The following is a 27,372-nucleotide window of genomic DNA, read 5'->3' as shown; positions in this document are numbered from 1 at the left end:
CAACCAATCCCACACCTCCCTCCCGCCTCTCTTCCCGCCTCTCCTCCCGCACCACGCCATTCTTGGTGAGCAGAGGGCACGCTTGCAGTCACCAGAGAGGATGGAGCAGGGAATAAAACCAAGCTAAGCAATTATAGACGTGTTTAAATGATGGTGTTATATAAAAGCTCCTTGGAAAACACATTAACAGTTCTGGTATTAGTTGTGAAAGTGATGGTTCTTTGTTGTAGTCTTTTTTTCACTCATTTAATCTGTCTGAGTGCTTCTTTTTGTCTATATTTCATCTAAGATCTTAATTTATCTCTTCAGTACCATGACACGTTTTCACTAAGAGTTCTGGTGTTAATTATAATGGTGGTGATTCTTTGTTGTGATGTCTTTTTTTCGCTCATTTAATCTGTCTGAGTGATTTTTTTACTCTATATTTCATCTAAGTGCTTAAATAACTTCTTCAGTACCATGACACGTTTTCATATTTATTCCGCTTACTATTTGCCGATTTTATGTAACTTCAGAAACTTATGTGGAGATTGAAATAGTGAAGACTCTGGCCATTAATCTTCTGACCTCGATAGACCCTTCCTAATGTCAATAAAATCGTCTAATCACACCCAAACTCATGGTAGAAATGCGTACCAGTAATGAAGTAATTGTTGAACTGTGTGTCATGGCCAATAAAATGTAAGCTTTACCCAAACTAGCTCTGAAATCGTGCCTTGGTTTATTGTATTCACACACACACACACACACACACACACACACACACACACACTGGCTTTACCTGCAGCATGAGAAGGCAGCAACACTGGTGGTCTGCGGTGATGTATGATAACACTCACCATATCTGCTAATGCCTTCTTTCTGTTTGCTCACGTTCTTCCTTGCTTGTTCTTATCTTTATCTTTGTTTTTCAGATCTTTTTAGCTTTTTTTTTCTTTATCTCCATTAGTCCTTGTTTTATCTTTCTACGGTTTGTTTGCAGCGCCATATGACCTTAAGTGTTGTGTTGCAGTGCCCTAGCTAATCCTCACTAACTCTTTCACTGTTTTCTCATTACAGATTCATGAGTCGTGATGCACCAGCCGTGGTCCCTTTCCACTCCTTGTAATGTCAACAGTCCTAGCTCTTTTTCACTGTGATTCTTATACATACAGAACTACAGATTGACATTTCTTATTCGCTCCCTCTCTCCTCTCTATGCTTCCCTTCTTTATATGTTTCTCTTACTGTAGTATTGCTTTCGCTTAATTTTATCTATTTCTAATTAGTTTAGTTTTTTTTTATTCTATTACCCATGTTTTCAAATATCTTAACATACGTCTATAGCAACCTAATTTGCATATGTCTCTATTTTCTGCTTCTCTCTTACTGCCTAAAGTATTTTGAACATGCACTTATCTGTGTCTAATAATTATATTCTGTTACCTACAATATTTAGGTATGCTTTTTCATCTATACATCATATAACATTCTTTCGTTATCACTTTGATGTATGGAATGACTTTGTTTTCTTCCTCTCTTTTGTCTTGTTTTTCTCCTCTATATTTTTCTCTGCCTGAACTATAAAATACGTCTCATCACTTATCTAGGTCAATTCTTATCTCTCTTTGCTCTGTTACGACATAAACACACCCTTTATCCTTGTCAGCTGGCTCTCCTGATCCCCAGCTGCTGTAATACTTTAAGCTGTTATGTAAAGGGTGTGTATGTCTTCTTGCTTCATGAAAATCAATGATAATGTGGTGCAGTACAGTCTTACCTGGAATAAATACAGGTTGTCAGTGTTATCTGAAATTCAGTAACATATGTATCTTCAGTAACAAAGACTTATAAGCATATTGATTTTGCTTAACCCCTTCAGTACCATGACGCGTTTCCATATTCACTCTGCTTACTGTTTGGTGAGTTTATACAGCTTCAGAAACTTATGTGGGGGATTAAAATAGTCAAGACTGTGGCCATTAATCTTCTGACCTCCATAGACGTACCCTTCCTAATGTAGATAGAATGGTCTAAATGTAAACAAATCTCAAGGTAAAAATATGTCTCAGTATTAAAGGGCTCAACATATAGATACACTGGAAACACGATTTATTAGTACGTAAGTTTCAAATCGTCGCAACTTCTGATGTTAAGTTTTTTAGAGTGACAGTGATGTGACGGACAACCCGACCAGCGTCTGATATCTTAGCAAAACGCCCATGGATACAGACCCTGTAGAATATAAATAAATGTATGCCAAAAAAAAAAAAAAAAAAAAAGTGAAAGACATGACTAGCAAATATCTTCATCACGGTTCTGGCTCCGGTACGACAACTGCCAGTGAACTTGGATGTCTGGCGGGGCTGGCGGGGCGGGACAAGATCACACGACTCAGCCAGCTCGCGTTAGACAGCTCAGTGTGTAAACAAACATGGCAGTCGGCAAAGGTGTGGACGACTCCTCCAGCAGCGCCCCGGAGGTGGGCTCTTCGGATCCTAGTCAGCCGATTTTGCCCACTGTCCTGCACATGATTGAGGACAACACTCTGCACTTCAAGAACGATGACTCTGAGTACGGCCAGCGCCTGCACAGTGGCTTCCTCGTGCTTAAGGAGAACATGGACAAAGTGACGACGTTGTCCGAGGCGCTCAGGAAGGAAGCCCATTTGTATGACTTTGATGAGAACACCCCCGGCAATGGCTTCAGGAGCTTCAATAACATCGTGCACCAGGCTGTGGTGTCCGTGTTCACTCTGTGCAAGCACGTGTGTACGGGGCGCGACTCCCTGCTCTTCAGGAAGGGACACTACGTCAGGTGAGCATGCACAGGTGGCGGGGCGTGGGAGGGGGCGGGGTGGTGGTGACGGAATGCAATAACAGGCAGGAGTACTACTACTAACTAATGAAGCAGTGCTGGGGGGGTGGGGGGATGTACTGCATGGTGAGTGGGTGAGTGAAAGTGAAAGTGACGGACTGATTTCCTACCAAAAATCTGTAGTCTTATTCCCTTTTTTTTTTCAGTCATAACAGCGGGAAAGGTTTTTTATACATTTCCTAGTATTTGAGAGGCGGGAAACATCGCATCATTTCTGCCTATGTTTTATATACAAGAATTGATAAATGCACGGATGATTTACTGTTGTGAAATATTGAACAGTGATGTAATGAGCACTAGCAGTGGGACAGAGGCGTGTGTCATCTTGTGGGATGAGTCACTGTGCTGCATCATTTGGTCCCTGCATGACACACAAGTATCACTGGGTTTTGAGAGTTAAGGAATGTGACAGCGGATACCATACAGTAGCTGCTGCAACACACGCACACTTCTTCACTACTCTACTCTACTTTCTTTCCCTCCCTTCTATTGTCAGTCTTTTTTATCCCTCCTTCCACTGACATGTTATTGATGCCTGGAAAGCTTCTATAAAGTAGGGAAGGAAGGGATTTGTGATAATCATCAGAACTTTTAAAAACAAAGAAGCTGTCTCACTCAAATGAGAGAGTAGCAACCATCAGCATCACCAAGACACAGCAATGAAGGGCATGGGTCAGCTTGGCTCAGTGTGGTCACATCAGTGAAATTTTGAAGTGTTGAGGCACTGCCAGCATCAGGGTGGGGCACTACTCCCATGCTTTGTGTCATTCTCAAACACGTAGTAAGTTGTCACCCTCAGTAGTCAGTCTGCTGTGGTCACATCAGTGAAATTCTCTCTCTCTCTCTCTCTCTCTCTCTCTCTCTCTCTCTCTCTCTCTCTCTCTCTCTCTCTCTCTCTCTCTCTCTCAATCTGTGTGTGTGTATTTACCTAGTTTTAGTTGTAGTTTTACAGGGCCTGGGCTTTACGCTCGTGTGGCCCTGTCTCCACATCTACACTTATCAAATTTTTCTTTAAAGCTATGCACACTCTTTGCTGATGCCACTTCCTCACTCAAATGGTTCTAAGTCTCAACACATCTTTGTGTGTGTGTGTGTGTATTTACCTAGTTGTAGTTTTACAGGGCCTGGGCCCTGTAAAACCAGGTTTGTGTGTCATTACAGGACAGTTGTGACCTTGTGGTAGCTTCTCTTGGACTGAAGGAAGATGAATCACCTCAGACACAGTGCGTAGGATTAGAACAAGTGTGGCTGATTTATGCCTGGACAGTGGTCAGGGAATGGATGAATTGCACAAAATGGGATAACTCAACACTTTGACTGGTACTACATGTCATTTAAGAGACACTTGAGTGAGAGCTTCAGTTTACTTGAGGTGTGACTGTAGTGAGATGTGTGCGTGTCTGTGCACGCGCTCACGTAGCCACTCGCTGGTGTGACACAATTTCCTTCATCCCTCAAAGTTATCTGTTGCTCACTGATGGTCTACAACTGATAAGATGATGTGATAACATGCATATCACTCTAATGTTTTTTGCAATATACAAAGTTGCAGGTTTAATTCAGTTTTCTTAACATTTTCACTACAATTTTGTTTGTGTACCATTCTTAAAGTACCAGAATGAATTGTTGCTTTATTTTTGCTATCATGATGGACTCAATAAACATTTTGTGAATTTGGATTTGATATATATATACTGCATATACTATATCCATAAACTTTAAAAGCAAATTGTCTTGGTTTGTGTACTATATATATGTCAAAGTACTTTGAGTTCTGGACAGATTGGTCCCATTATATTCATAGATTTTAAAGGTTAACAAACTAAATGTTCCTGATAAGTTAGTTGCTCTTCACACAGTCCTCCTCTCTTGTCAGGGGGTGATGATAGCACTACTGAATGTTTGTCCTTGTGTGATGTGTGATGGTGATGACATTATTCATCATGTGAAGATGGTGATGGTGGTGGTCATGACCAAGTGTATTTAATTACTGACTTTTTAATACAAATTTATGGCAGAAACAACTTTAGAAGTCATTGCAAAAGAAAAAAACAAGACACCATGTCATAAGTCAAACATGCATTTTTGGATCAAGTTAGTGTGGTACCATTAGTGACGTCAGTAATTTCAAGAACACCACTAATCAAAAGTTATCAGCCTGACCGCCTAGTAATCTAACAGCTGAAATGTTAGCTTTGCCATGCTGCTTTGCCATACTAAACAAACTATCTCATGCTAACACTACACACTGACTTGTAGCTCTTGTTACATGAAGACATCTTGGATTTTGTATTTTGGCTAAAAGGAAATGCAAAGCACACCATCAGCTGAGGCTGCATCATCATCAGATGCTGCAATGAGCAGTCATGCCTTGTCATGATGTACACGTGTCATGCCACAGTTATGCAGCCAAAGCATGCCTTCCTGATTGTTGGAAATGCACACTCAACAAACAGGAAAAAAGTCTCTAAGGATTATATTACCACACTTAGTTAGTGGAAGCTAGGAAAAAAGTCTCTAAGGATTATATTACCACACTTAGTTAGTGGAAGCTGTTTGTTCTGCAAATGGTTTCCAGAGTTATGAGAAACATTAATCTTTTAATGAAAATGTTTATTTTGCCAACTAATGGTTAGTCAGTTACCATGTCTGTGCCTGCCCCTGGAACTGTGGAGTAGCATGGGGCCCTCACATTGCAGGGCAGCAGCCAGTGAACGTTGTCAAGTGTTGGGGAGGGAGTTGAGTGTGTGTGGTAGGAAGTGCTCTGGATTTTGACAGTTTAACATTCTGATGACAACATACAACTGCAATATTATGTGTGATGGTACTGCAGACACTTTTGTGCTGTTTTGCTATAAAAATGCAGAGATTATGGCAAAGGTAATGTCATCTCAAAGCTCTAGGATTTAGGAAATTTATGGATTATAGTTCCAGATAAAACCATCCACTTGTAAAGCCATTGTGTTGCAGTGAATAAGCATAGTGACCACTTGAATAGCAACACTTAAGGAATAGATGGATAAGCAAGGAAAATTCAGTGGTTGAAATTCTCTCAAAATCTAGGGACTTTGTAATGATACTTTCATATTTCATGTAAGATCTTTGCAACAGAAGTTCAGATATGCGTCAGAAACAGTGTTTGTTATGTGTTGCAGTCACCAGAAGCAAAGGTTTTATTATCATTCTTTGGCAACCTTCCCTCCTACACTGTTTCCAGCATTGTGCATTGCAGTACACTGTAGGAGTACTTGTCACTGATTAAAGTACATGCAAGCAGCAATGGTAAATACTGTTGAATATGGCCAAGTTTTGCATTAAATATCAAAATGTAAATATTGTTCATATACACTATTAATATTGATAAGTAATATCCCTGAAATACATATATATACTGCATGTGCCATCTAGAACAATGTTGACAGGTAGACATTCACCCTGTGACTGCAACCACACTCACCTCAGGCTCTTAGGAACCTTTCAAAGATCAGTCAATGCCTAAACATATGGCAAGAATGCCTTGCTGCCATTTCAGATTCTTTCCAAAACAATTTAGTGCATGTTGTGATTGAAGAAAAAACTTGAAAATCTTTTATTTAAAGATTACTGTCTTTACTTTGACGACTTTCCAACCTTGGCACCAGATTTAAGTACTACCAATGAATATACATTTGCATGATACTACAGTAAGGACTGGACATCTCTGTTCCTCACTTTCTGTTGTATTTGTGAATAGAATGCTTTCCCTGAGTGTTATTGAGGTCTACGGCCTGCACAATGATGATACTTCAAGTAAATTTTGTGTAACATGACATTGTAAGGTGTGTGTCTCTCTCAGGGAGGTGGAGGCGTGGGGCCAGACTCTTGCGTCCCTGGTGGTGCTCCTGGAATACATTGACTATGTGCTGTTGCCGCGCTGTGAGGAGGGCAACCTGCTGAGTGGCACTGGCAGCTCCCCCAACGAGTTGATGTCCATGCTGAACTCAGTGCCCCAGTACTCCTTTTATGGGCGATGCTGTGCTTTCCATGCAAGTATTTGATGGTGCTATGTTGGCATGCTATGTACAGGCTATCTAGTCTGAACTGGCAGCTGGTCTCAAAAATACCTGTTGTCATATCTTGAGGAAAATAGTAATATGTCCTTGTGATAATTGTGCTGATCAACAGAAAACAAGTAAACAACACATAAAATTAATTATATCCTCAGTAAGCTATAATGTACTATTTTGAACAGTAACCCAATTGTCCACTTCCTCAGACTGAGACCCAATGGCCAGCTTAGAATTGACAGACAATAGTGCATTCTGTATTTCTTTAATTCTTTAGTTAATTAGATGCAATGTGTAATGTGTTTTAACATTCCATTGTCTTTTTAATTGGTAGGGGTAAGCCCAGCATGTTCAGATGGGATTACTGTGCTCAACATATCATATTTTGTATATTTATCCAATTCTGCCTCCACTATAATTCCATCAGTAAAGTTAGGCTCATGGAGCCGACACACAGCCGAGAGGGAATATAGTGGCAGTTTTCATTCATGAAGAATGTTAACATAGTGGTGTGTCTTGCATAGTCTGAAAAGTGAATTACATAAAATATTAGATAAAACACTAATTCAAATTATATGATCCTAGAATCTTTATGGTGTTATGAATGTATTGGCAATGAAGGCAATTGCATACTCAAAAATGTAACAGAGTTAATGGAAAAGTAACATGCAGTCACTGCCAGAGGAATACAAGCATTTAAATTCAGTTGTTCTTACTTGTGTTAAAGAAATGTGTACTGGTGAGTCATAAGGTTTAGTTAAGTAGCCACTCTCTCTCCATCCCTGTGCATTAAGCAAGGCCTGGGTTAGGAAAGAAAGTTGCTCATGAACCTTAAACATTGTAAAAAAAACAAGGACAAACTGAATGTAATTTTCATCCAACAGTAAAGGACCTCAAACGAAAAAAAATCCATATGTTCTTGGTGGTGAGCCTCTGAATTTTTTAAGGGATCTTAATCTCAGTCACAGCTGTGAACCTCTTGACCTATCAATATACTGTTCTCTCTTTAACTCCAGCAATACTAAGTGTTTCTGAAATGTTTCTTCTCCATAGCACAAGTACAACCACAGACACTATTTAGTCAACAATGACCAGTTTGATAACCACTAGAAAGATTGTATGCAACAAATTTGCAGAAGTCAAATCAGGAGCACACTCACCAAAACATCTCATCACTTAGCTGTCAGATCTACAGTAAAACTATTAATGTGTATGTCCAAGGCTGTCGGGTGTCTGGAGTTGTTGCTGTGGCACCTCATCATACTGGTTGGATGGTGTGTGGATATTCACACTGAGAATTTTGGCCATTTTTTCCAGCACACAGACTGTATGAATGCCAGTTCATCCCATTTATATAGCATTCATTTTGAGAATGACTAAGAAGGATTATATATAGAGAATAAAGTCTTGTCTTAAGGAAAATTATTGAGATTTTTCATGAAGATTGCTCAATAACTTTAGCAAAAATTGTTATGTTTTTATTGTTTTCAGTATGTACCTTCTCTGCGCAAGATCCTGAAATACTTGAACATCTGCCTGAGTGCATTCAGTGAAGTATACTATGCAGACGGCAGCAGCTTCATGCAGAGGACAAAGAACACAGTGATGCTAGGTAAGGCCATGCACTGGTGGCTGGTGTGTGAAGGAACCCCAGCATTCCCTCCACCACAAACATGGACCTGAACACCTGACCCCCTGTAGCCTGTCTATGAAGTGTGGAATTTTCACTAGTGTACGATTCATGTGTGAGCTGATGGCAAGGAAGATAGTAGACATATTCCACTTTATTTAGTGAGCATCAATAAAATGACATACACTGTACACCTTTTAGAGGCTTTACATACATTTAGATGCTTTTCAGTGTGCTTGATTTATGCAGTCATTTTTTTCTTTCTCATTTGAAGGATTATATCAATTAACAAATTTTAAGTTCGTAAGCATCAGGTGGTTAGATAGTGTCATACAGAGTACCCTATAGGACTGGTATGTGTGTGTGTGTGTGTGTGTGTGTGTGTGTGTGTGTGTGTGTGTGTGTGTGTGTGTGTGTGTGTGTGTGTGTGTGTGTGTGTGTGTGTGTGTCTCTGTGTATGATGTGCCGTGCTGTATCGTTGCAGGCAGTCGCTATGTGGTGGACGCTGAGCTGCGGTCGCGGCGAATTGTTGACGTGGTGCAGTATTCATCAGTGGAGTTCATCAAGACGTTCTGGTCTGTTGCCGACACAGGTATGTACTTGCTGTGCTGGGGAATGTATTGTGATGTGTTCCTGTCACCTGTTGCTCTGTTTTCTTCATCCTGGTGCTCTCATAAAGTGTTCCTGTTATCTATTGCTCTGTTCTCTTCATCCTGGTGTCCTTATGATGTACTTCTGTTATGTGTTGCTCTGTTCTCTTCATCCTGGTGTCCTCATGAAGTGTTCCTGTTATCTGTTGCTCTGTTCTCTTCATCCTGGTATCCTCACATGTTACACACCATGGAACTTGAGGAAATACTTGCACAGATGTACAGTCAAGCATATATATACACTGTATTATATTTATTGTCTGATAGAATGTATAGTAAAATTGTTTCAAGATTAAGTATATATTATGTAGTAAAACTAAAGAAATAATTGTTGGTTTCACCTGATTTAAAAATAATATGTATCTTTTTGTCTTTATTTTGCTCCTTAGAACTCCTTCAGAATATCTCCAGTCTCCGTACGTTCCTCAGTTCATTTCATCCTCACATATTTTAGCCTTGGTGACTTTTTTTTTATCCTTCATTGTGAGGTATTTCAAGCACCTGGCCCATTCCTTTCCTGTCTGTGATGTCTTGCAGTGTGCAGTGCTTCCATTCTGGAGGTTAGGCTGTTTGAAGGAGGCATTAGACACTTGCCAAAATGATAATTACTCTCAGTGAGATCTAATAGCACTAGTTCAGGAGGTGCTGTGAACTTGCCATCAAAACCAGCTGTGACCTTACAGAATGTTTCCCTTTGTCTCACAACATAAGGGGGCAGTCACAGCCTGCCCTCTAAACACAACTCTCTTCCTTCACACAAAACTACATGCACAAAGCTACACATACATTCTTCACCCAAGATTTAGAATTGAAAAAGAGAACAAAAATTTGATGACTCATGTACCAACTTTGGAGTCTCCTTTCTTTTTAACTAGTTTGGGGACTGGCATCTCAGTTATTCTTTTTATTTCATCACAATTTTTGTTGTCCTTGGCTGGTTTTCTCCCTTCCATAAAAAGATTATATATATTCCAACCCTCATTCCAAGATCCACTTTCTCCTGAACCATCTATCTGATACTCACAAGGAAATGAAGTGTCATTGAAGCTGAGTGTTGAATTGTGGACTTTCAGATATCATGACACAGGTGCCAGGGATTGTCGGGCCCAGCCTGGCGGTGCAGCAGGTGGTGGTGGTGCCATGTGAGGAGCAGCAGATCATGAAGGTGGACGGCACAGCCACAGTGGTCATCCCGCCACCACACTCCCACATCAAGGCGTGTCCCATCACCTGTCACCTGCTGTCATCCAAGATGCACGAAGGCATGGTAGGCAGAAAGGTAGGCTAGATGGCTTGGCTTGACCATGGGTGAGTTTGTAGCCACACTTGGTGCTTCAGCAAGTGACTCTTCCTCCTGTGTAAGATCAATCTTTTACTGACTGTCTGGTACCGTGTTAGCTGGAAATCTGCTTGTAATCTGTGTTTGTCAAGTTCTTATTTTAATTGGTGTCAGTATTTATTGACTTAATTCATTCTCTGCTTCATTGTTTTGTGAATTTTGTTAATACAATTTTTTCCAATACTTGTGTTTTAGAATGACTGGTTTTGTTAATCCTTTATTGCATAGTAGGCTATTTAAAGCACATGGTCCATTCTGTTGGTGTTGTCTGTGAAGTCTTGCATTGCACAGTGATTGCATGTGTTCCTGCAAATCAGTGTTTGGGAACAAGAGAGAATGTACATGCACTTTTTAGGTAACACAGGCTGGAGTTATAGCTTGGTGGTTGTACATTAGTTAGTGTACTTTGAATATCTTGTTTGCTGTTATTGGATGGGAAAAACTCTACCTTCTTTCTTTTTACTGCATTTTTCACTGTACAGTATTAGTTATATTATGGAGACATGATCTAATGCCCTTCATGTTTCAGAAATTATTCATGGAAATGTTTGTAAGGCATTAAATTACAGAGTGGCATCAGATGTTGATAGCTGATCAGAGTTTTAGTGTAGTAATATGTTATATCAGTAATACTGTGTTTTTAGTTCTATTCATTTATTCATGCAAAAAATCATAGATCAACACTAAGAATTTTAGACAAATTAAGCTGCTTTGCTTGTAATCTAATACTACATATATTGTTTCTCAAATGGAATGTAGTGCAGCATGTTTTTCTCTGTGGCAGCCTGGAGAGAAGGAGGCGAAGGGCGTGGGTGTGGCTCCTCCCTCAGACTGCCTCCTCATCCACTGCCACGGTGGCGGCTTCGTCACACAGTCCACCAAGGCACAGGAGGTAAGTCCCTTAGTGCCCGCTTCCCTCAACACACCCATACCTTACACCAACAATGCTTACAACTTCCTCTTGTCAAAATCTCTATATTCATTATGGTGTCAGTGCTATATGTACTATATATTGTGCATTTTCAATATTGCTATAATGAATATTGTTCTTTCATTCTTTCTTTTAAGATTTTACTTTTCATTTTTTTCTTCATTAGCATATCATAAAACTATTCAGTATTCAATGTATATGTTCATTAAAACTTCTGTCGTGGGCAACAAAGGCAGGGTCTCTGACAGAGCCAATGAGTTGCTGGGTGTCCACTGGCAGGCAGCAGCTTTTTTTGAGTGATCATATAAGCCTTTCATTGATATTTTCTTGAGTTCTTCATTTCATTGACTGATGGAGAAATGGGAGGGTGGAGCAACATTGGGGTCATATATGACACCAACATTTTCATAGAAATTTAAATGGTAGCTTACATTAGAATAATGATGATAATGACAAAATTGTGATAGGGTATGGAAAATAACTTTAAATGACAATATACATAAGGAAATGGTATTGATAAGCAAGAGGTGAAGTGCTACAAATTAAGGCGGCTAGTTGGTATCACAATATGAATGTATTAATATCAGGTGAGTGGGTACCGACTCCACTGATTCAACACAACACTACATCCAGCTTGTTCTATTGTTCATTTTGTATCCAAGGCGCTGACCCGACTCACCCAAATATCAAAGTTTGCATATTTTTTTTTAACCAAGACACTAATTTAACTGATCCAGGCTGCTGCAGGAACCAACATTGTTCATCATGTGTTTTCTTCACTTACCTTCTTTTTTTTTCAAGCATTTCTTTTCATTTTTATATGGATTCCTGTCTTGCTCTTTCTTTTTTTCTAGTTAACCTCTTCAGTACCAGGATGCATTTCCTTATTCATTCTGTGTACTATTTTGGCAATTTTATGCAGCTTGAGAAACACATGTTGGGATTAGAATAGTAAAGACTCTGGCTATTAATCTTTTGACCTCCATAGACCCTTTCTAATGCAAATTAAATTGTCTAATCATGCCCAAAAAAATCAAGGTAAAAATGCATCTCATTATTGAAGAGGTTAAGAGCAATGATATTTATTTAGCCAAGTGGTGACTGAGAGACCCTGAAATACTGTAATACTGTCCCCAGGTATTCCTTAGAGAGTGGGCAGCCAGCATTGGAGTTCCCATTCTCTCCATTGACTACTCCCTTGCTCCCGAGGCCCCCTACCCACGGCCACTGGAGGAGGTGCTCACAGTCTACTGCTGGGTGCTCAGTAACTTGAAGATCTTGGGCTGCACAGGGAAGAAGATTGTCCTCACAGGTGTCACTGTCTAAAGATCACTGAAGTGTTTTCAATAAGATGTGATTCCCAACCTCTCCTAGACCTTCTTCCTGCTTTTTTTCTCTTCTCTCCTCTTGGTTCTATGCTGTTACTCTCACTTGTGTACATTCTTTTCACAATCTCATGTTGAGTTTTGCAATCATACATATTTGTTTGAACTAATTGCTTTTCATGTTGTACCATGTTGCACCATATTCTCTAATGATTCACTCTTAGCATGTCTACTTGTAGTTTTTCTTGTAATTTTTTTTTTCTTTTTTCTTTTTTCTTTCTTTTTTTTATAACTGCAAGAAATACAAATCATACTATCTCAGTCATACTACTTCAGTGTGTTCCTTTCCATACATTCCATAAATTAGCAAACAACATATATACATCACTTTCACAGGTGCTCATATCACATCTCTCATACAAACTTGTTGTTCTCTTTCCTTCCCTTCCATCATTCATGCTATTCCACATGCCTTTCTCAGATGGCTCATAGCCACAACATTGATTGTGGTTCCCTATTCCATATCCAGCATCTTAAATCCTTAAGTCAATGTTGGTAGGCAAAATGATATTCCTCAAACATATTGCTGTGTTCAAATCACATATCCACTCTACTGTACATACATCAGTCTCTATTTTTCTGGCTAAGGGATTTCTTTATACATTATATATCAGCAAATGGATGGTACTTCCTCCATATTGGCCTTATACAGATTATCTTTTTCTCTGTTCCAGTGTTCTTCTCATCTATACAAGTAACCACATTTGCTCTCTGTTAGCATTTCCTCCCTTCCTGCTGTATCAATAGATAGTCCAAAAGCTACTTTACTTTGCTGGGATTCTACTTTTTTATGCTGAGTTAGTATCAGTGATTAGTGCATGTAAATTGTGCATTACAGATTGAGCATTTCTCATCACCAAGGGTCAGTACCACATTTTTCAGGTTGTACAATAGCCAAACACCACTGCACTTAATGGAGTTATGCTCCAAAAAACTGATTGTGCACAAGTCATTGGCATTGCAACTATTACTTTACTATAAACAAAAATGTTTCTTAGAGCATTTTGATATTAATCCAATTGTGTTATTCAGTAACATCTCAGAACACATTATGATGTCTTTTATGTAATGTTGGTATGAAAGCTTTACAGAATCATAGACTGTTATTTCTCAAAGATTTCTGGAATTTAAAGGCTTCTAAATTTTCCAATTAGTAATGAAGAATTCTCAACCTGTATGAGTAAATGTAAGTCACATTTTCCTGTTTGATATACAGTATCTTTTGTCATCATTGTGTTTTTATATTGTCATTGTTGTACTTTTCTACATACAGATTGTTCATCATGTATCTCAATGACAGGTGACAGTGCTGGTGGTAACTTGATAACTGGACTCACCATCAAGTGTTTGGAGCTTGGGCTGCGTCCGCCAGATGGCCTCTTCTTGGCCTACACACCCTTCATGTTTGAGCTGGTCCCCTCACCAGCCAGACTGCTTGCTGTCATGGATCCAATGCTGCCTCTTGGGTTTGCTCTCAGATGTCTTAAAGGTGTGCATTGGACTGGGATGTACTTTACTTGCCACTCATCTATTCTGCTTTTGTGATTGCTTCTGATACTTTACTTCAAAAGAGCTAAGTTGGTATACCAGCAGATGTATACTGTATATAACATATATGTGTGTGTTTATAACATGGTATTGTGTTACATTTGGGTACAGAAATGTACATCACAACACATATAGAAAAATTGCAACAAAAGTATGGAGAACATGTAGGTCATCCATTTTATGGAGGGATATTGGCACTTCATCTTATGAAGGAGGAGAGGTTGTCACAAAGGAGTACAGTCACATGATTCTGGATCATTTAATAAGCTCATCAAAGTTTCTTTAAAGAATAGTTTGATCTCTGTTCTCACACACTTGCCAGTTGTTCACACTCACATTGACTTATTTCTGTTTAATCATTACTGTATAAATATGTATTGTGGTTATTTACAGCTTATGCTGGCGTACCAAGTCAGCAAGTGTCTCGGGCCACCACTCCTGGAGATTCATCACAGCCAGCTCCTTCTCAGGTGGCCTCCTCCCCTACCACACCTTCCATGGCCACCCCCTCCCAGGCCATGCCCTCCACGGCCTCCAACATGTCCACCACCTCAGAGAGCAACGGCCTCCCTAATGAGACTCCAGCAGCTCGCACTGTGGGTCAGAGCAAGGCAATCTCCGACACTCAGAGTGACACCGAGTCCTTTGTGGAAGTGTCAGAGAGTGACGTGAAGGATGCAGAGTTGATGGTCAAAAGTCCTTCATTTCACTCTGAGCCAGGTTCTGACACTCTCACCACTGTCTCACTCACCTCTGAAGCATCCAAGCTAGAGGAGTCTACCAGAAACAGTAATGGCAGTGGGGACCAGAAGCCTGAGGAGAAAGAGGAGCGCTCCAGAAGATACGTAACAGAGTTTTTGGAAAAGTACGTCCTTGATTCTCGAACAGACAAACAAGTAAGTTTAGAGGTTTTTCCTAATTGTAGCAGTTTTTGCAAATTTGATGATACTTTTAGAAATGAGTGTTGTATTCTAAGAAATATGCAGGTCACTTTTTGTAAGACATTACTGCTGTGTTACTTGCATCTTAAAATGAATAGTACATTTTCTGCATATATGTAATGAAGGATGTAAGAGAACATCTCTTCATAATCAAAGGAAGAATTGATGGACAGAATTCTCTCCATTTCAGAGAATTACCAGTACTGACCCAAAGACTATATATCATATTGCAAAAACCATGTTTGCTTCTCTGCATATATATGATAGCCTTCCATAGTGACTTATTATAGTACATATATTTGAGGACTTGCCCCTAAGTCAGCCATGAGAATCTTAACTTGAAATTCTAATATACCTCAGAAGTCATGCATCTTGAAGATTGATATATATATATATATATATATATATATATATATATATATATATATAGAGAGAGAGAGAGAGAGAGAGAGAGAGAGAGAGAGAGAGAGAGAGAGAGAGAGAGAGAGAGAGAGAGAGAGAGAGAGATAGATAGATAGATAGATAGATAGATAGATATATATATATATATATATATATATATATATATATATATATATATATATATATATATATATATATACAGGCAACCCCCGCTTAATGAAGGGGTTGCATTCTTAAAAAGCACTTCGTTAAGCGAAACTTCCTTAAGCGAACAGATTATAACAAGTTTAACCCCTGACTTGAACTTCCATTGAGAGTAAGCAAAGTGAAAGTGCATCATCGTACAGTGAAAGGTTTAATGAAAGTAAAAATTATGAAGTTAAACATTTAGGCAGTTTAATTTAAGTCATTATAATGTACACTAATGTATGTATGTGTACATAACTTTATAATGTTGATGATCTTAAATTTATGAAGGGAGGGAGAGTGAAACGGGAAAGATACTAACCAGCAACCTGTGGAATGTAAACATTGTACCGCATACAAAACTTATGTACTACATTTCCACAAGGCTTTCCATTTTATCAATTGTAGAGTCACGAGTTCAGGTGGTTCTTTTAGGTTGCAAGGGAGATATGGTCTCACCAGCCTTCTTAATAGAGTCTGCTGACTTGAAAATAGTTGACAGTAGATGGAGTCAAGATGGTGGCAAGCAATGCTATGGTTTTCTCGCCACGACTCGTGTCTGTGAATAATATCCAACTTCACTTCGAGAGTAAGAGACTTCCTGGTCTTCTTAGGAACACTAGGCCACATTACAGGGCGTTTTGGTGGTCAGCTGCTGGGGACGCTGTTATGTTTTGAACAGGGGAGTAAGTGTTGTCCACGAGAGGCTTGATCTTGATCTTGATCTTGATTCTACAGGTGTCCCAGGATATCTCCTGAGGCAGGCCTTAGTATCAGCAGCTCCTGGTGTATTCAAAAGCCTGTCGGCTTGGGTGATACGGCGGGATTTTCAAACTTGGAAAAAATTACCTGGATAAAACTTCGTTAAAGCAAGTTTAGTGTTCGTTAAACAAGCAAATGGTAGTAAAATGAAACCTTCGTTGTAGTGAAATTTCATTGTATGAACCTTCGTTAAACGGGGGTTGCCTGTATATATATATATATATATATATATATATATATATATATATATATATATATATATATATATATATATATATATATAAAGTATATCTGTGTGTGTGTGTGTGTGTGTGTGTGTGTGTGTGTGTTTGTGTATGAAATAAATCCATTTAATATTGTACAAATGGGTGTTGTTATAGTTTTATTGATTTAGGTGTTGCCACTTCCGACAGCAGCTGATGCCTGTCATTGTTACATTGGTATCTATCACCACGACAGGGCAGAAAAGTACCAATCCTGCGAACCGGCAGTGAAGAGAGCGAACAAGAGGACGAGACTGTGTTATACGAGGCCCCGGGTGTTGGTGCAGGGATCACAGCCAGGCTGGGGCGGGCCAGGGATGCTGTGGTGAGTGGCATCTCGGCTGGCCTGACGTCGTTTGGTCTGCGCAGAAAGGAGAGTGTTTCCTCACCCACCTCTCCCGTCAAGCCTGGACCAGCAGAAGAAAATTCTAAAAGGTGAGCATCACTAACGTCATTGTTAGGATTAGAAATATACAGCATAGAATTCATGATTCATTATATGCTGTAATTACTAATTGGTGGCAATGATAGGAAACGATGGGAAACCGTGGACTTAGGGAGCTTTTTTTTTCTTTTTTTCTCAAGACAAAAGACATTCCTAGATATGGAAGGCTTAGGCTGCTGTATATCATGTTTAGTGTGATTCAGATAAACATGTACAGTGGTAAGTGGAAATAGACATTGCAGAAGAAAATTGAGTGGTTTTGTTGTTCTCCTTGTGCAGACAATCAGTGAGCCAGATTCTGCTGGGCAAGAACAACATTTCCCGTAGGAACAGCCGCTGCAGTCTGATGGAGGAGTTCACCGGGGTGGAGCTGCTCAATGACCACTACCTCAGCCCCCTCACAGCTCCAAAAGAGATCCTGGCCAAGTTTCCTCCATGTGTTATCCTTGTATGATCGTCCTCAAATGAAATTGTTCTTGATAAATCAAAAATATCCTGCTTCTTAAGTTGATGAAGACAAAGAGAGTAACAGTATACAGTAATACTCCGCTTAACGAACGTTCGTTTAACAAATTTCCGGTTTAACGTACCATGTAAAGTTTGACAAAAAGTCCGCATAACGTACAACCACATCCGTTTTAGCGAATTTTCTGGGTTTGAATTTGCATTGTGAGGGACCGAACGCGGTAGCTCCGCTGTGATTGGCTGGCTCCCCGCCTCTGTCTCTAGCGCTCCTGGAGCTGGATCCAATATTCTTTAACGTCAGAGCAGCATCTTGCAGCGAAATGGCATCCATGAACGCTTGGAGGGACGGTGACAAGGTTGCTATGAGGTTGCTCTGAGGTTGCTGGGAACACCACCAATCCAGGTGGTGTTACTGTCTTATATATGCATTTATGTTCACAAAACAACATTTCTATTAGCTTTTACAAACCTTGCCCCCAAGAAAGGATTGTTTTGTAATGCATAAAGTGAAATCTTACATGGAATACCAAAAGATATAGCAGAGATGAAATGAGTGAGCCACAGACGAAGCGGGAGACTCGCGGCCACTCGGCCGCTTCTTATTCTTGTGACCCTTTTGCTTGCGTGTTACTTTTATCATGATGCTTATGTTTTCACTCCTCTCTTGTCGCTATAATGGATATCATATCTTAGTATTCATATACCTACGCTCATGCCACGAGGATAACTTTTGACTCCGTGGCACTGAATGATAGTGAATTACTAATACCGCGGTATTTCATTAATAATTCACTATCACTGAGTGCCACGGAGTTGAGGTTATCCTCATGGCATGAGCGTATATGAATACTAAGATATGATATCCATTATAGCAGGCAATAGATGAGTGGAAACAAATATCATGGGGAAAGACAACACGCAGGCTAAAAGGGTCACAAGAAGAAGAAGAAGTGGCCGAGTAGCCGCGAGTCTCCCACTTCGTTTGTGACTCATCTCATCTCTGCTTTATTTTTTGGTGTTCCATTAAGATTTCACTTTATGCATTACAAAACAATCCTTTCTTAGGAACAAGGTTTGTAAAAAGCTAATAGAAATGTTGTTTTGTGAACATAAATGCAAGAATGTGAGAGAATTTGTACGTAGCTCCTCTAACTTCCAATGACTCAAATGACATCATAAAAGTAGTGGTACACCGGTGGTCCAATATGCTGCCAAACGTATATATAATTTTTTTTTTTTTAACCATATGGTACGTTGGGGACCAGCCCAGAACGCATCCCCCCCTATTTCCATTATTTTGTATGGGAAAATTATGTCCGCTTAACAAATTTTTGCTCTACGAACAGCTTTGACACCCCCTATCCTGTTTGTTAAGTGGAGTATTACTGTATTGGTTACAATTCAAATTTATGTTCTTGTGAAAAATGTTAATAATGAGTGGCCTTAAAAAGATTATATATAAAAGAGATATTTTATTACTAACTTTTCATTATTTCTAGACTGTGGAGTATGATTTCTGCTTGGATGATGGTGTTACAATGGCCAAAACTCTCAAGTCACTGGGAGTCCCTGTCACGCTGGACATCTTGCATCAACTGCCCCACGGTTTCCTCAGTCTGTCCATGGTGTCCCAGGATGCTCACATGGGCTGCAAGAGATCAGTTCGCCACATCAGGCAACTCCTGGGACTGGACGACACGCCCGGTTCCCCCACCGCTGCTGATGCTGCCGCCGCCGCAGCCTCCAACAATGCTACTGACAAAGTCACCTAATTTGAAGAGATCTACCACTTTTGTTTTTATCTAAGAGAGGAGGTTAGCTTATTATGGTTTATGATTCATAGCTTTGCAGTATTAGAATCCTTTACATAGAAGAGATGTATTTTAATATTTTGTTACTTTTATTTTATCACAGGCTTTAATTTATTTAAGATTCATTTAAAATATATAATTTTAGCAATACAAAAGAATAATTCTGAATCTCAGTTTTCTTTTAGTCAGTGCCAAAGAGGAGAATAACACAGTGTTTGAAAATATTAATGTGCAAAACTATTCGGGAGCAAAAATTGTCACAACACTCCCACCAATATATGTAGGCATTAGGAGATTTATAGGTTCCAATCCAAGAGCCATGCATTCATGTCCTGATTTAAGAATAGATTTTAACTACAAAAATTCTATACAAGTTTATTACAGAAAGTTTTCATCTTTACTGCAAGTATTACTTTGTTGCCTCATTTGTTGCAAAGTTTGTTTCACGAGCTCTTTATCTTTATTGCTTGCACCTTGTTACCACATTAGGAATAGCAGAGGAATGATTTCCTGATAAGCATACATGTTATATAACCTGTTATGTATGAGAGTACACAGGAGTGTCCAAGGTGATCATATGATCCTTGGTGCTGTATCTGACTTCCTTAAGGCTGAGTTTTGCAATGTTTTTAATGTGTCAACCGTTCTCATTTTCTATTTTTTATAACAATGATTTTTAAAAATTTCTGTTGATCCAACACATGAAAAGAAGTTTTATATTTAGTTTTTGTTATGGAGGTAATAAACCTGTGAATGGCTGTTTTATCATATATGAAGATTTATACTTTAAGAACAATTCTTGAACATGTTACAGTTGTTCTAGTCACTGAATGCTGACATAGATGGAAATGAAATCAAAGTTACTCACTACAGACTCCTTGTGATAAGCATTAGAGCTCTGACATACTGTGGCTTCTAGTCCTCAGTTTTGTAGGTGATCAATGTTTTATGTATTACTAGCTGAAAATTGTTCAGGATTTATTCTGGCCATGTAGTGCTCTGTATAGTCTTTCTTTTTATTCATGGGTTAGAGTTGGGCTTTATTTAATGAAATTTTACTACAGTAAAGCAGCATGGAAAAGTTGCATGAATAATGAACTAGACATTACAGATGAATGAAGTGATCACTGTGTATTACTGGCAATACAAGTGTTTTGTATAAGATATGTGAGGGAAGTGTTTTGGGGAAATATGGGTATTCACTCACAGAGATCCTTGCTGCTATGTATACTCAGATTATTAGCATAAGTTTAACAATTGTAAATACTCATGCTTTTTTAGGTTTATGCAGTACGTGCAATTTGGTTTTGTCAAACTCATAATGCAACAAACAGTTATGGAACAGCAGCCTTCATTGAATCTGTATACAGATCTTCACATAAAATGAACAGTAGAAGAAGCTGCTGATAAGAATCTGTCAAAGAATATTTCCGTATATAATCCCAACATTGTCAGCTTTAGAAATAGAAGCTCTAGCTTAGTTAGATAGAAAGTGCTTTGTGTAAGATGGAATCTCTTTTTACTTGTGATACATGTATATTCACAACAGAGGTGCTGCTGTAGATGCAAACCACAAAGCAGAGTTCTATTTTGTTACTTTGGTTTAAAGTTTTTCTCCTTGCTTACCTTGGGAAAGACTTTTATGATGTGTAAACCTCACAGTTGTGTCAAGGTCTGTATCCTCATAATGAGATGTTGATACCCTGCCAATGCATAGTGCCAGTGGTGTACCATGACAACCAACAGCATAATGATGTAGCATAATAAGCCACAGCATAATGGTGTAGCATAACAAGCAATAGCATAATGGTGTAGCACCATCGTGCTGTTCATTGTAAAAAAGTGAACACAGTAATGGTGCAGCAAAAGCAGCAGCAACTGTGAGCAGAGTAAGGTTTAGTTCACATGCATTCTGTGTTGTATTGATTCTGTGTGTTACTGTGACAAAGAGGAATTAGTGAGTGGTGGTTGATGTGTATGCCAGGTGAAGAGGGAGAAACATTTACTGAGCTGTGAGGATGATATTTATGGTATGCCATATTTATATTAAGCATAACGTGCTTAATTACTTACCAGTTTGAGTGCAATTTTATACAAATACAGTAACCCCTGACTAAGTCAGACCAATTGGAGGGAAGGCCAATCCGAAGTATCCGAAAATTGGAGTTACCTGAGGGATTATTTTCTTCCCATTTTACACACTAGTTACCACTAACAGCTCATATGATCTGTGTATATACATATATGACAAACACACACACACAAACACAAACATAAACACACATACACATACACACAGAAAATATATCCCTCACAGGAGCAAAAAGTTTTGGTAAACATTGGCTTAACCCCTTCAATACGGTGACGCCTATGTGGGCGTCATGAAGCCCCAGTAGCAAATATGGTGACGCCTACGTAGACGTCATATTTCTTTTCTGAGCTTTCTTCAGTTCAGTTGTCCCGTATAGTGTGTTGGATACCAACTACACACGCTGTATGCTGTTCTTGAAATCCTAGTGCTTCTCCCACCATCCTTGTCTCCACCAATCACTAAAGATAAGCTACATGCGTCCCGCCTTGTGTCTAAAATTACCCAATGGCATAGACTGTTCCCATCTCTCTCTCTCTCTCTCTCTCTCTCTCTCTCTCTCTCTCTCTCTCTCTCTCTCTCTCTCTCTCTCTCTCTCTCTCTCTCTCTCGAAAGATAAGTTACATGCGTCCCGCCTTGTAACATTCGTGAAAACACACACACACACACACACACACAAAAAAAAAATTCTCTCTCTCTCTCTCTCTCTCTCTCTCTCTCTCTCTCTCTCTCTCAAGATAAGCTACATGCATCCCACTTGTGTCTAAAATATTAGCAAATCTCTCTCTCTCTCTCTCTCTCTCTCTCTCTCTCTCTCTCTCTCTCTCTCTCGAAGAGAGAAGCGTCCACTTTCCTCTTCGAAAGCGATATAGTGACTAAAAAATAGCAGCATAATACACAAAGATGACAAGTATGACAAGCTTGCACGAGTTTCCTGTGTTCGGGCGCGTGGCACTACCACCCGTATATCATACAGGCAGGCTTTTTTAACATCCGGCGCGAAGGGGTTAATAAATAAATACCTGAATGTCTAACTTGTCCAACACTGACTGACTGACTTGGCCTTATTCAGTTCTGACTTCAGAGGGTTTTACTGTAGGTAGATTATATTCATTATATTTATTTTTATTGCATTAGCTCTGAGATGCAATTCACTGTTTTCTTGGGTTTTAGTGATGAGTGACATCTTTGGGTGACATCCTGAGTGTTGTTCCTTGCAGGACCACACTCGTAATGACAATGTCATGAACAGTATGGGTGTGTGTGTGTGCGCGCACAAGAGTGGCATTGGCTGAATGCTAGATAGAGCGAAAGTAAATTGTATATGTTAGAGTATATGCAAAAAAATTGCTAAATTTGTGTTTTATAAAGATCATTGGAAAAAAGAATGCCAAGATACTGTGTAATTATTTGAGAAGCATCACAATTACACCAGAGCAGCGATGATGTGAGAAACGAGTCATTGCAAAGGTCTTTCAGTGTGGGAATGTCCAGAGCAATAGTTAATTTATTATACACTGAATTTTGCTTATGGGCTTTGCATACTATTAATAGCATTTGCATAATGTAAAAGTACACAGTAATAAAGATGACTACATGTCACTAATAAAACCATATCATATGAACAGAATTGTATAGTCATATTTTCTATCTGTGCAATATAGTGGAGTACTACCACATTGTGCAGCTTTGCCTTTGCTTTCTCTATATTCACCAGGTGTTTGCTGTATATACCGTATCTGTGGTACTACTTTGTGGCCCTATCTTTCTATACTGTACTCTTCTATGTACTACATGTCACTTTTCTGTCATCAGTGTCATGAAGTATTACATTTGAATAAAAAAGTTAATATTTCTTATTTAATTTTTTGTATATAATATTATTAAAACTAAAGCAGTAATTGCCTTGTGTGTTTCCTATGAATAGTAATATAAATCAGATGCATGCTTCACCCCACGGCCAAAAGTGTGTATAAATAAGTGCTGTTACTGCTGCTCTGCCTGCCTGTAGTGAAAACATCTGCATACTTGAACAATCGTGCCTTCAGGAGGGAGAGGCGCTTTTGGGCGTTACGTGATGATGAGCTCAGGTTCAAATATTGTTTGAGGGGCTGCAACCTCTGCTGCAGAGGACTCAGTGTTGCAATGCATTACCAACCTGCATCCAGGTATTGCTGGGCCCTGACACTCTTTGTAAGTGGCTTTGTCCAAAGTGCCACTGGAGGCATTGCTGGTAAGAAGCCTGTGTAGTGTTTGTTCGTGTGGCATGCTTCACCACAGGATTCAAGTTGGTTTGGAGTCATTTCCCTAGACTTATTAATGGTACCTTTCCTCGGCTAGTATTATTTTAGCACTGTACAGGAATACTCTGCTTAACGAACAGGATAGGGGGTGTCAAAGCTGTTCGTAGAGCAAAAATTCATTAAGCGGACGTCATTTTCCCATAGGAAATAATGGAAATAGGGGGAATGCATTCTGGGCTGGTCCCCAACATACCACATGGGTTAAAAAAATTATATATATATATATTAATAACCAAGTATCCCAAAGTTTTTAGAGAAGAAAATGACAATACAATGGAAACATGATAATTCATGTAAAGTCCCTACCTAGTGTCTGGGTCTTCTAATATATGACATCTACTGTAAACAACACTGTAAGTAATCACTCAACAGCACACACTGGGACACTGGACAATGGACACTGCAGCTCCAGCTGACACTATCGGAGCCACACTGACTTATCTTCCCCAGTTGAACCGCAGATTGGAATAATACACTTGTTCAAACATTTGCAGTTCCACTTCAAATATGGATTTGCACCCTTAAAAGTGCAAACATAGAGCACACCATATTTCTGGTATAAATTCAACCAAGTTACAGTGAATAAGGGGTTTACAGCTTTGAGCCAATGTCAGATAAACGTTTTGACATGGAACCACTATTTATCAAGTACGACACAATTTATTCACAACTAATAGAATAATTCTCATTAACAATTTGCACACAATATCAAGTGGTGTAAAACGCTAAGATGAATGATATATTGCACTATATAATATAATACATGGTGAACTGGGCCACGGGTGGTACAAGAGTTTAGTGGCTACACGCTAGAAACAGAGGCGGGGAGCCAGCCAATCACAGCAAAGTTGCCGTGTTCGGTCCCTCACCCGGCAAATTCAAACCCAGAAAATTCGCTAAAACAGATGTGGTTGTACGTTATGCAGACTTTTTGGTCTAACTTTATATAGTACGTTAAACCAGAAATTCGTTAGACGAACGTTTGTTAACCGGAGTATTACTGTACTATCAGACTCTACAACACTGGAAGTTCCAGATAAAGAGTGACTGTGGAGTCTTGGGTATAAAGGGCAGAGATGAAAAATGCTGATTTACTGTTAAAACAAGTGATAAAGTGGTTGACGAAACAATTTTGTCGGGTCACACACACAATGCCAGGTTTTACCGATAAATGTAGCCTGTAAATGTGAATAGACAGACTCTCTTGTCGTAATGAACTCCATGGTCTTGATTTAGCTATTAACATTCTAATCTAACTAAACCTTTGTAATTTAAATATACAAACAAAACTGAAGTTGTAATATGGCTCAAAAGGAAATTGCATGTATGCATACTAAACACTTCCCTTAGAGGTACACAGATATACAATATACATACATGCTAAACACTGTATGGTCACTGAATACTGATGATGAGGCATTGTGAAGTGGACTTTGCATTTTATCATCAATACAAATAAAATCTTGCAGAAAAAAAGACAAATCGAACATGTTACTATATTGCACACCTATTTTTAGCCCCTCTCCTTCCCACTATCAAAGACATACTGTAGATAAGTCCTTCCCTCTTCCTCCCAGCAATAAGCTAGAAAAGGGCTAAAAACTACCCAATTTCCATGTAATCACAGCTGTTAATAAATTCTTGGGCTTGCTGGTAGGGTTAGGTCAGATAGATTATGCCAAGCTGTGCCTTCATATCAGGAAACACTTCATATTTACAACATAATTAATACTCAACTCCTCATCTACCTTTATCTTGCCACGAATATAACATCCTTCTATTTTTGAGATTATATATTATCTTATGTCTTTATGAAACTATAACTTTGACTTATTTTTATCAATAACATCTTTACTTACTCTTTGGGGGTTGCCACAATGCTTCTATTCATGCATCAAGATTGCCCCAAGAAGTCTCAGGAGTGTGCTATGGATTTGCTGAAGATTGGTCTTGGTTTCTATTTGGCATCTTCAGAGCAACATCGCAGAAATCTTGATGACAAAAACATGCCATCTTGGTTTCACTGAAGATCACACTTTGAAGACAAGTGCCAGCTGTAGCTGGAAAGAAAGGAGCAATATTTCTGTGAACAGGAACTTATTATGAAATCTTCCAAACTCCTTCTTCATTCACTTTTTCCTCCTGCTTAATTATAAACTGAGTAAAAGGAAAGATGTGTGTGTACATGCATGACAGATAGAAGCGTGGCAATACTCGGGTATTTTGAAGTCTTCAGTAATCAAATTGCTCCCTACCAAGCAGGGTGATTGCCTGCTACCCATATCACAATGTGGCCTTGCCTCTTTCCACATTGCAAGCCTTTCACCAAGACACCTCAAAGCCAGCGTGGCATGGATGGCATCAGGAACAAGCCTCATATCATTGGGAATTGGCAGGTGGACTCATTATAATTATGATGATGCTAATCAAGGATGATGTACATATAGCAATCTCAAATTAGCATAAAATTATAGGAATTAAGAAAGTTTTTATGTAATTGTCTCTACTAAATACATGAAGTTTATCATCTATTAATATATCTATTACTTTACACTTTATCTTATGCATGACTGTGTTGTTTATGATAAGGAATGCTTGCCCATCACTGCCTATAAAACAGCACATTTATATTACCTCCCACCAGTGAGGAGAAGCAATAACTTGGCTCACCCACTGGCACATTATATGTACACTGTCCTTCAGTGATGCTGCCTCGCCATGCAAAGGCCGCCTCAACGGGTTGGTTTTCCGTCAGTGCATGCTGGCTGAGTGACACGGCTGGCCGCTGACAAGATACTAGTCAATGTGTTATAGATGGCTGGATGAATAAAAACAGAAAAAACAATCAATCAATCAATCAAGTAATCAATTCATTATATTTCAGAGACAAAGATCTGCAGTAATTTTTTCTACATTCTTCCCCAAGGTGTAATGTTGGCAAATATTTGGGGATTGGGGACAAGAGATTTAATAAAACTAATTATTGAAACCTCTTTGTGCTGAAGAGCTTAACAGTACATTCATTAGTATGTGGGTGAAGGGATCTTTTCTCTTCACTCTCAGGTTGCCCTACCTTCACACTGTGGCAGGTTCTTCACAGCAGGACACATCATTACTCTTATGGATCCAACAGTTATTTTCTTCAGTGTCCTACAATGCCCATCACAGTACAGAAATTATTACATTTGTGGAAATCTGTTGAAAATACAAGTAAACTTTACCTAATCAAACCACTGATGGTGCCGACATGCTACATCATGTCACATGACACAAACAAAGAGGTGTCACTTTCCGCAGCACAGGCAAAGTTCACACATGCA

General features: G+C 39.2%; 1 protein-coding gene and 1 long non-coding RNA gene across 3 annotated transcripts; one reads left to right on the top strand and one right to left on the bottom strand.

Annotated features, from left to right (window-relative positions):
* The first annotated feature begins 2,350 nt into the window (after window positions 1–2,350).
* On the top strand, window positions 2,351–22,128 carry LOC123518859 (hormone-sensitive lipase-like). Of its 2 annotated transcripts, none has more exons than XM_045279913.1 (12): window positions 2,351–2,796; window positions 6,692–6,881; window positions 8,394–8,514; window positions 9,017–9,124; window positions 10,256–10,449; window positions 11,306–11,413; window positions 12,590–12,764; window positions 14,138–14,326; window positions 14,779–15,281; window positions 17,136–17,374; window positions 17,664–17,832; window positions 19,349–22,128. In XM_045279913.1, the coding sequence occupies exons 1-12, from the start codon at window positions 2,414–2,416 to the stop codon at window positions 19,619–19,621; spliced, it is 2,652 nt and encodes an 883-aa protein (XP_045135848.1). In that variant the 5' UTR covers window positions 2,351–2,413; the 3' UTR covers window positions 19,622–22,128. The 2 variants fall into 2 exon arrangements, with proteins under 2 accessions (XP_045135848.1, XP_045135847.1); XM_045279912.1 differs by having other exon boundaries at window positions 10,256–10,461.
* Window positions 22,129–23,284: 1,156 nt separating this feature from the next.
* LOC123518805 lies at window positions 23,285–26,858 on the bottom strand. The gene is made up of 2 exons (XR_006678882.1): window positions 26,687–26,858; window positions 23,285–26,112 (listed from the first exon to the last, which is right to left on the bottom strand). It is a non-coding gene; the product is annotated as an uncharacterized LOC123518805 (long non-coding RNA).
* Window positions 26,859–27,372: the final 514 nt, after the last annotated feature.

This window comes from Portunus trituberculatus, chromosome 44, assembly GCF_017591435.1.
Source record: "Portunus trituberculatus isolate SZX2019 chromosome 44, ASM1759143v1, whole genome shotgun sequence".
NCBI classification, from domain to species: Eukaryota; Metazoa; Arthropoda; class Malacostraca; order Decapoda; family Portunidae; genus Portunus; species Portunus trituberculatus.
The sequence above is the reverse complement of the archived record's forward strand: the minus strand, read 5'-3'. Positions and strand labels throughout refer to the sequence as shown.

Coding starts and splice junctions, on each gene's coding strand:
- LOC123518859 (XM_045279912.1), top strand. CDS start 2,414: ATGGCAGTCGGCAAAGGTGTGGACGACTCCTCCAGCAGCGCCCCGGAG. Junction 2,797..6,691: donor AGGAAGGGACACTACGTCAG/GTGAGCATGCAC, acceptor TGTCTCTCTCAG/GGAGGTGGAGGCGTGGGGCC. Junction 14,327..14,778: donor TGCTCTCAGATGTCTTAAAG/GTGTGCATTGGA, acceptor GGTTATTTACAG/CTTATGCTGGCGTACCAAGT.